Source organism: Limanda limanda, chromosome 4, assembly GCF_963576545.1.
Source record: "Limanda limanda chromosome 4, fLimLim1.1, whole genome shotgun sequence".
Classification (NCBI taxonomy): domain Eukaryota; kingdom Metazoa; phylum Chordata; class Actinopteri; order Pleuronectiformes; family Pleuronectidae; genus Limanda; species Limanda limanda.
Window position 1 is genome coordinate 3,637,105 of NC_083639.1, and position 9,239 is coordinate 3,646,343.

The 9,239-nt window shown below is 41.3% G+C and overlaps 1 protein-coding gene across 1 annotated transcript; it reads right to left on the minus strand.

Annotated features, from left to right (window-relative positions):
* Window positions 1-420: 420 nt before the first annotated feature.
* On the minus strand, window positions 421-8,607 carry LOC132999855 (protein Wnt-2b-A-like). The gene is made up of 5 exons (XM_061069638.1): window positions 8,422-8,607; window positions 5,493-5,713; window positions 4,039-4,316; window positions 2,961-3,225; window positions 421-696 (listed from the first exon to the last, which is right to left on the minus strand). The coding sequence occupies exons 1-5, from the start codon at window positions 8,598-8,600 to the stop codon at window positions 467-469; spliced, it is 1,173 nt and encodes a 390-aa protein (XP_060925621.1). The 5' UTR covers window positions 8,601-8,607; the 3' UTR covers window positions 421-466.
* Window positions 8,608-9,239: the final 632 nt, after the last annotated feature.

Below are 9,239 nucleotides of genomic sequence, written 5' to 3' on the forward strand. Positions count from 1 at the left end.
TAGAAGCAAACAGTCTTTGTGTTTTTTTACATGAGTTGTTGCAGAACCATACAATGGTTTAATGTCATCTAAATGCGTCGTGTTTGTACAAAATCTGAACGATATTTCCATCTCCATTTCCTCAGGCAAACATTGCTATTGTGATCATTACTATGATCATGAGTTTGAGCTCAATCATGTGCTCACATCGTCTTTACATACTGTAAATCAACAGACATCATATTTCTTGCTAAACAAACGGTGCATTTACAAGTCATATATTTTTTTTTCTTAAACAAATTGTTCTTGGATCAAAGCAACACACAGTAACTGGGTATATTTTCCAGTTTAGCAAAAAGCTTCTGAAGTGTTAAAGGCTCAAAAGTCTGAGGTATTACAGTTAAAGGATCCCAATCATATATCTCATAATAAAATGCAGTCATTAGCGCAGGGGTTAATGAGTCAGTGGTTGGTGACGTCTCCTTTTTTAGGTTATGTCCAGCCAGTCCGGTCGCTTGTGGGGCTTGCAGGTGTGAATGTCCACCATGTCCTCACAGTCTTTGCACTCCACAGCGCAGCACCACTTGAACTTGCACTCGCACTTGGTGACGCGCTTGACTCGCATGGTGTCGTAGCCCCGCCCACAGCACATGACCTCACAGCCATCCGTGCCTCTCGAAGACTTGTTGCACACTCTGCCCGATGTTCCCAAGGAGCCTGTGAAGAGATGAAAACAGTCAAAAGCTGCAGTTTTTGTGTAAAAATACCCAAAGGTCCATTGATTCCACTTGAATCATCTAATCGATTGATCACATTTCAGCAATGTGCACTTTCTTCTTTCTCCTTTTTCCAAAATGTAAAGAAGATTGTTTTTTGTGGGACTTAGAAGAGTAGGGAATATTGACCCCTCTAGTTTAGAGAAACACAAATGATTATCAAAGTCACATCTCAGTCTTAGTAACCTGAGTGTCTATCTCTTGACTTTTACATTATTACTAAGACTTTTTTTGAGTCTGACAGAAATTCACGTTTATTTAAAGGAAACACAATGTGTCTAACTTTAGTTAAATACAAAGGCCTTAAGTACGTGATATGGTTATTTTGTAAATGCTAAATTAATGTAAATTATGTCTGTCTGCACCAATAGTCTCACAATATTGGCCATTTCCCACAGAGCTTAGTTTGTCATCATAAAATAGCCAATGGGATCTTAGATTTCAAAGTTGGGTGATAATTCTCTATGGCTTTGACCCCTTTAATATTATAAATAGCTGTATGTGTAATATTAACATGAAATCATACAGCATATTAGTGCATCTTTAAAAGTAATAAGAACTCTGTGCTGTTTTTAAAGCAGGAACTACCCTCACCTTTTCTGGAGCTGATACAGTAACTCTAGATAGTTGGTTACTTATTGTTTGTTCTGAAGTGAGGACATAGCTGTTCAGAAGAGCAAATGTTGGCAGGTGATCACCTCTGAAGTTTCATGCTGAAAACTGAAACTATTTTACCAAAGTAAAGTATAAGAGTTCCCACACTCATCGGTGGGGTTTAGGCTTCCAGACTCCCTGACAGATTCGCCTCAGACCCAAACACAAAGGTGTCCATGTACTCAGGTGTAAAATCTCGAGCCTGAGATCAGATGCCATGACTAATAACAGCACATCCCTGAAGTAGAGGGGCAGGGATAAGATGAGCTATTCCCCTCAGGCTCGAGGGAGTGGCGCTTACTACTGACCAAAGTAGAGAGATTTGAAAAATAAGCCTGCATGTATCCTTAGGCTGTGAATTCCTATACAATAGAGATTAGTTGTGAGGCGGGTCAATAGCTCCTTCTTTTTAGATCACTTTTAACAAGGAAGCATGGCCTTTCCTTTCAGTGAACACACCTTCATTATTGTCAACCTGTAACCACTCTAACAGCAGGGAGGTGTGGGAGAATCTGTTCAAGTCCATACCATCATCGTCTCCCACACGTATGCACTATGACAACTTCCCTCAACTATTAACAGTGAGTTAGTGAACTCCTTCACGCTCTATTGAAGAGGCTCGATTGGAGGAGAGAGACAGAGCTTAACAAGACAAAGCAAACACTCGGAATTAAAGGAGATGTTAAAGGTCAAATGATTGAACTTTAAGCTGCGGAGGAATGCAAGCCTTCAGTGGATGTGTCGGATTCTTGTCGATTTTGTAAAATTGACGTCTGACCAACTATGGGTCTGTCTAGGTACAATGTAGATTGAAATGTTATTTTAAAGAAATCATAAAATTATTTCAATAAAAGCTCATAAATATCAAACTGTAAGTGTGAGTGCTGGTGAATAACCTGACTTAAATGACGGTACACCGGAGAGTGCATATACTGTAGTTCCATGCATTCCTCCACTAAGGCTAACACCCTATGTCGCAGGGTTAACAGAAAAACATCCCCGCCGTTTCAAAACTAATTTTCTTTTGTGTGTCATATCCCAACCCAAAAAATAATTGAAATCGGTTTAGTGGTTTTGCATAACTTCTTTGTGGAAGTAATAAAAGGGTCTCTTTAGATGTCAGGAATGCTTCAACGGACGCAAACTTAGTTTGATCATCTATAATTGAAAACTGGATTAAAGCGTTGAGCCTGAGCAACTACATTCTGGGAATAGTTTCAGATATCAGAATACACAAATTTTGTAAACAATACATTTTCAAGCTCTCAAATTTTGAGTATCTCAATTATAGTTACGATAAAGACCAAAGGGTAAACAGGAAATTTCTTCTGTTGTGTCATTAGGATGAATATACCTTTTTTTAAGATAATTATAATTCTAAAAGAAAGAAAAATACAAAGTTCAGAAATTGCTGATCATCATTATGCAGTGTCAGTCCCCTATCATTTCTCTTTTACTTTTGTAAAGCCCCTTCTGTATCGTGTGTCCACTCATTGTATAAACGCAAGTTTTTCTAAAAAACAAATGATTAAATCTCATTCATTCACTCACCAGCGGCTCGGTCCATGAGACAGTAATCTGGCGAGTTCTCCACGTATACTAACTCATTCCTGGTGCTTCCCTTGAAGTCCCTGTCAGCCACCGTAAAACCCGTCCCGTCCTGGTTCATGGTCACCTCGATGGCCGTGTTGTACTTCTTGCGCAGGTAGTCTCCAGTTCGCCTGAAGTCCGACATGGCCAGCCAACAGGTTCTCAGAGAACAGGAGCCGCTGACCCCATGACACTTGCACTCCAGCTTCATAAACCGCTTCACCGCCTAGAGCAGGGGTCAGAGGTGACAGGGTGTTAAGCCGAGGATGTTGCCTGTGGCTTGATTTAAGTGTGATCGGCCCTGTTAGCAGTTGTTAGCAAAAATCCTTCACTATTACGAGACTGTTCTTGAAACCCAGGCTGGAACTATTGTACATCAAATTAAATCTATTGATAAAAGCACGTTATACTCTCTACTGTTGTGAGACTTGATATCATTGTGCGGCCTTTATCCCTTAAGCATTATTTAGTCTGTATGTCTCTAAAAAAGGAAACGGTAGAGCCCAACTTGTATGGGTTTAAATGGGGCTAGTTATGATACCAATGGAAGGGAATAAAATATTTTCGTTACCACAAGATCAACCGATATAAGAAATTTGCAATGATTCCTATGATTTTTCATATCGCTGCATTGGTATCATATCTTGAAATAGTACATTTTCTGGAAATACATTGAAATATAAGCCACAATTACTTCATCATTTCGAGCAGATATGCTCAATCATTGGATGGTTACAGCTTCACAAATATGATAATAAGTTGCTTTTACTAGTTGTTATATTGTAAACTGAGTATTTCAGTTTTTGAACTGTTATTTGGACGAGAGAAGACATCAAAAATGTACTTCTGTGGACATTTTTCATTGTTTTCTGCTGTTGAATAGCAAATAAAATGTATATCAAGAACTGGCAGGAACATTTTGACACAGACAGTAACAACGCTAATCTGTGTTAAGGAAAATATGGTTTGTTTATACATCGTGAAACAAAGGAAACTGCAACACAAAGGTCAGGTGTAAAAAACAAAAGCTCCTGCTCACCATCCGACCACACCGGTTGTTGTGCAGGTTCATCAGTGCGCGGGCGTCTTTCACCATCCTCTCCCTGGCGTCTACGAAAGCTTTGGCAAACTTTATGCCATAGTTGATGTTGTCGCTGCATCCACCCCAGTCAAAATTCCCCTTGTCGTCGCTGGCTTGTCCACGCTTGTGGCCGTCGCAGTTGCAGATCTTGAGCTCCCCCACGCTGCAGGCCCTGGTGATGGCGTAGACCACCCCTGCCGAGGAGATGGCGTACACGAATGCTGCCTCTTGGCTGCCTGGGCGCACGGAAATGAGAGGTTTGATCAAAAAATGATTATTTTATCTTTTATTACCTCCGCCAAAGCAGTTGTGTTTTCACCCCTGTCTGTTGGTTTGTTTGTTTGTGTGCCAGCAGTATTACACAAAAACTACACAACGGGTTTCCACAAAACTTTGTAGAATGGTGGGACAGGGGCCAAGAAAGAACCCGTACAATTTTGGTGCCAATCTGGACAAAGTGTCAGATCCAATAATTATTTCCTTAGAATTTAACATCGCAAAATAGGGCGTTTTTCTTTTTACGATTTCATAGATTTTCCAGGGAATAATTCATGGATCTAAATTAAATATAAACATATTGTGGGAGGTAATTTGGTGCAGCTTGATTGAGTTTAATAGGACTGTTGGGCCTTGGCAGAGGTATGCGTTCCACTGAGTGCCATTCTAGTTTTATATATGACAGTGTTTCATATGCTGTCAAACATTGCAATGCAGCTGGCTTTGTTACTATTTTAGGTAGGATTCAAACTGTGTTACTGTTCAGTAAAGCAGCCTTTTCTCAGGTTTATTCCAGACAGCAGGAGCACAGAAATCAGTCCATTTATGGTGGATGATCCAGACTGAGCTAACAGCATATCAGCTATAACATCACAGTCCAGCCGACTCTCCTTTCACCTTTTAATTTGCACAGATGGCAGCTTTCTCAGTCACTGGGCTGTGTTTTCATTTCAGACAAGAGGAGATTTTGGAGGTTATTTGGTCTGGCATTCCCACCCACCTCCCGTCCTCATTCCTGCTCATGCAATGAAGCAGAACACAGGCGATATGTCAGGGAGTAAAACTTTGTCTGGCAGCCAGAAACATCTACCCAAATATTTACATCTCCTATTTCTGTTTATACATCACCAGTGTGGATCTCTCGATCTGCTACTTGTTTTTCAGAGAACATCCACTTTCCCAATCTTCCCTCATTTCAGAGAATTTTTTTTTAAAAACACAACACTTTCTCTTTCTGTTTGTATTCTAGGGCAAAGTTCATTCAAAAAAGACTCTTATTAATTCTGTGCTTATCTGCGAAGAGCGGAGACGTTTACGAGGATGATTAACTCAAGTGTCACTGACATAAACAAACCACTGTCACGCACACACAAAAAGAAACCACACAGATAGAAATCCCAGGCGCACAGACTCACTTCGCAGCATCACTCTGCCAAACACAGTGTGGTCTCGCTCCAGCGTGCTGCAGTTCCAGCGGTGGTTCCTGAACTGGTGCTGGCATTCCTTGATCCACTCTTTGGCTCCCTCCCCAATGGACTGCATCAGGTCCGGGTGCCGCTGGCAGAGCTGCCGCTGCTTGTTCACCAGGCCGGGAATGTTGTCACAGATCACCCGAGCACCCAGCGCCCCGATGTACCTGCAGTAGTCATGATGATAAGTTAAAGGTGCACTTCACCATTTTTTCCACCAACAGGACATGTAATGGTCATTTTACCTGATAAGGTCATGGTCGTATCAGTAAGGGTTATTTTTCTTGGTCTAATTGATTCATTCATATAATATCAACAGAAAGGTTGTAATTCCAATGGTTAAATTAACTGAATCAGTTGTAAAGTTTTTGATATAAAGTTTTATTTCCGAAACTTGTCCAATGTTGTGTTGCCATTTTGCCACTGGTTCTGTGTTCAGTTCTTTTAACATTCGGTACCTGCAAACAAAGTCTATATTAAAAGATCTGTAAGACATTAGTATTTAACAGGTGAGAAGGGTTTAACTGAACTTTGAATGGAGTAGCATTAGTGGTTATTTAGTATTCAGAATTTTGTTGCATTACATGGACTAAAAGTCAAGATATCTCCACTTGTGCTGTTTTAAATTTTGGATGGTTTAAGTTCCGGAACTTGATGAAAGTGCAAAATAATAATAAGGAAAATGTATATTGATTGTAAGAAGGACAAATATTCAATGCTGGGTTTTGGGATGATATTATGTTGTGTATTTGCTTAACACCAGAATTTTACGTAACTCCCAGTAAAACAATGATTCAAGACTTTTAAACGGTAGTTTCTATTACAGTTAAACAAACAGCATGTTAATAAGTAAAGGTGCCTGTACAGGTGATTAGCTAATAAAGCTGACTCTGGCAAAGGAGTGATATTAATCTCCTTATCTGTAACTTAAGATACACATGTGGCTATGAGGAAAAAATTAACATCAAATAAGCAAGAAAGTGTCTTTTTATCCCCTTTAAATTTAGATCACTGGCAGATGCATATTATTCTTTACTTCCATACCCTTCTTCTACTTAAGACTTGGACATTCAGGATGTAGAAGAGATTATTAAATTCCTCACGTTCAGTGAAAAGCACCTCTTTCCCTGTGACAGGCCCATTGCTTCCTGCTCTATTCACACATAATCCCTTGACTTTGTAGCAACTCTTAAAGGGCGGATCACATGCTGCTGGTATTGTAACACAGTGGGGGGGGGGGGGTCTTATCAGCAGGGCATGATGACAGTCATCTACAGTACAAATGGCGCTCGGGCCTTTCTCCCTCACAGATCAACCATATGATGCTGCAGACGACCCCCCCCCCCCACCCTCCCTCCCCCCCCGAAGCCTGCACGCTCCAGTCTCCATCCGGATATCATTATAGTCGCTAATCGCCACCACATTTGTGTCGCCTGGCCACCGAGACAGAAACAGACGTGGCAGGCAGTTTCCACTCCTCTTATGGCTGTCCCAGTCCAGTTTCTCCCTGCAACTCTGTGCCTGAGCAGTAAAGCAGAGCAGGAGCACTACTTGTGTTTATTGTGTGTTGTGCCAATGACCCCCTGACTGTCTGGGAAGAGAGAGGGAAGTTGGAGCTGCAGCAAGACACACGGCAGTGATCTAAATGATCGGTTAAACTACGCTGTAACAAAACAAACCAGGGTTAATTAAGCTTTCGAGGCTCTTCTGCTCTGGCGCTCGCCTTCTCTTTGGAACTTCTTAGCAATTTAATCAGTTTCTTTATGATGTATTTGCATAAGACAGCCAAGAGATTACACAATTGCAAATAGGATAACCTATATCCCTTTCAATCTCTTGGGAAATTACCATTCGTAGCATTATTTACAAAGGGTGCGATTTTTAATCTAAATCCATCTGTAAAACAGATGCTCATTGAATTACAGTCCTGCATCTCAAGGAAACCAATAGTGCTTCACTTCAGTTAGTTTAATATAAAGTGCACATCCAATGTATTTGTGAATGTGACCTGATGCATGACCATAATGACGTCTAGGGCTACACAGCTAATCAAAATATTGAAATTGAAATAAAGCCATGTGCAAATTCCAAATGACAGGAGCTGCAATTTGTGCATGTGTCACATGAAGCGTTGTGGTGCAGACTTGCCCTCCACATACAAATCATCTTCTCCAGACACAAGGGAACATGCTGGTTTGCTGCAGACCCCGGCAAAAACCACATCGTTAACATTTTCATATTTTCTGCAGTAAAAATGAAATGCAAAACTCAAAAATCATCTCAATATCATTTATGTATTTTGCATTTCGTTCAGGCCTACAACTGTCCCTCTCCAATGTTGTTGTTTTACCCTCTGGACGTTTAAAGCCTCAGGAGAAATCATCAAGGGGCATTTATTCATGCATCAGCGCCTGCACCTGCCACTTACTGTGGGAAAGATGGATGGATAGGGGAGAGCAGCCCCAGCACCATTAATCTTCATACACACACGACACACATTTGCTGTGCCGAACATCTCACTTTGCATCGATGTGTTTAAGAGAGATTCCAGCGCACAGAAAGTAGGCTAAAATGAAGATTATGAGATATTTCCATACTCCTTAATTTCTTCTTTTTCTTAAAATGCATTTCCATTTTTATACCTGGAATAAAATGTTTGTAAGGAAATTATATGTAGTGCAGCACAAAAGAAAAATCAAGTTTGAGAGATGTATTTAAATACATGGGATTAAAAAAAATGCTTAAAAACATTTTGTGAAGTTTTTTGTTGGACATGTGTGCATCTTAAGTTTTCTTTATAGCGGTTGCGTGGATATTGGTTTTACAGATGTGTAAGTAACTCATAGTGTCTGTAGATGAAACAGATGCCACTCACCACCACGAAGAATCCACTCTCGGTGTGAAAATGAGCAGAAGCAAAATAAAAGTAAGGTATATTTTGTGGATGGGTTTGGAGTGATGCTGGATCTTAGTCCTATGTCTGATCCCCATAGTCCTGCTGCTGTGGGACACACCTCGAGATCCCATCAGACAAAACCCGGTTCCTCCTCTCATGTGTTGACAGAGGCTGCACACTCAGGTGTGAGAGTCCATGACGACTGTCCTCCGTCCATCACTGGGAGACAAAAGAAACTTCCCACGGAGAAAAAGTGGATTAAACTCCATCAGTGAAGCCGAGCAGCTTGTCCGACTGTACATCCATGATCTTCTCTGGCGTCCCACATTGTTCTTAAAGAGAAAGCTGAGAGCTTCTGAAGACTCTGGTGTTGATTTACCTTCTCTCCTCAGCTGTTGCGCACCGAAGTTAGAGCCACTAATGCCGCAGGAAGTTCTCCTGAACAACACGAGACACGAGTGATAACGTGATAAAAGTCACAAACAGCAGATGAGTCCAAGTGGAAGTCGTATTTCCAGAGGATGGGACGGAGCCTGTGCGCACCTTTCCTCCTGGAGCCGGAGTAAGGATGCGCACAGAAACGCGCAGCACTGCGTCAGCTGTCCCTGACCCCCCCACCCCACCTCCCCCTTTGTCAGGACATTACAAACAGCGGTATGCAGACCTGCAGACAGCAGCGGTATATATTTAGGTCATCCCTGTCTGTGATTGTCTGCCACTCTCAAATCAACGCATGCATTTGCCCGACTCAACTCTGCCCAGTAATATAGTTTATGCATTTATTAACGAGAGTGATG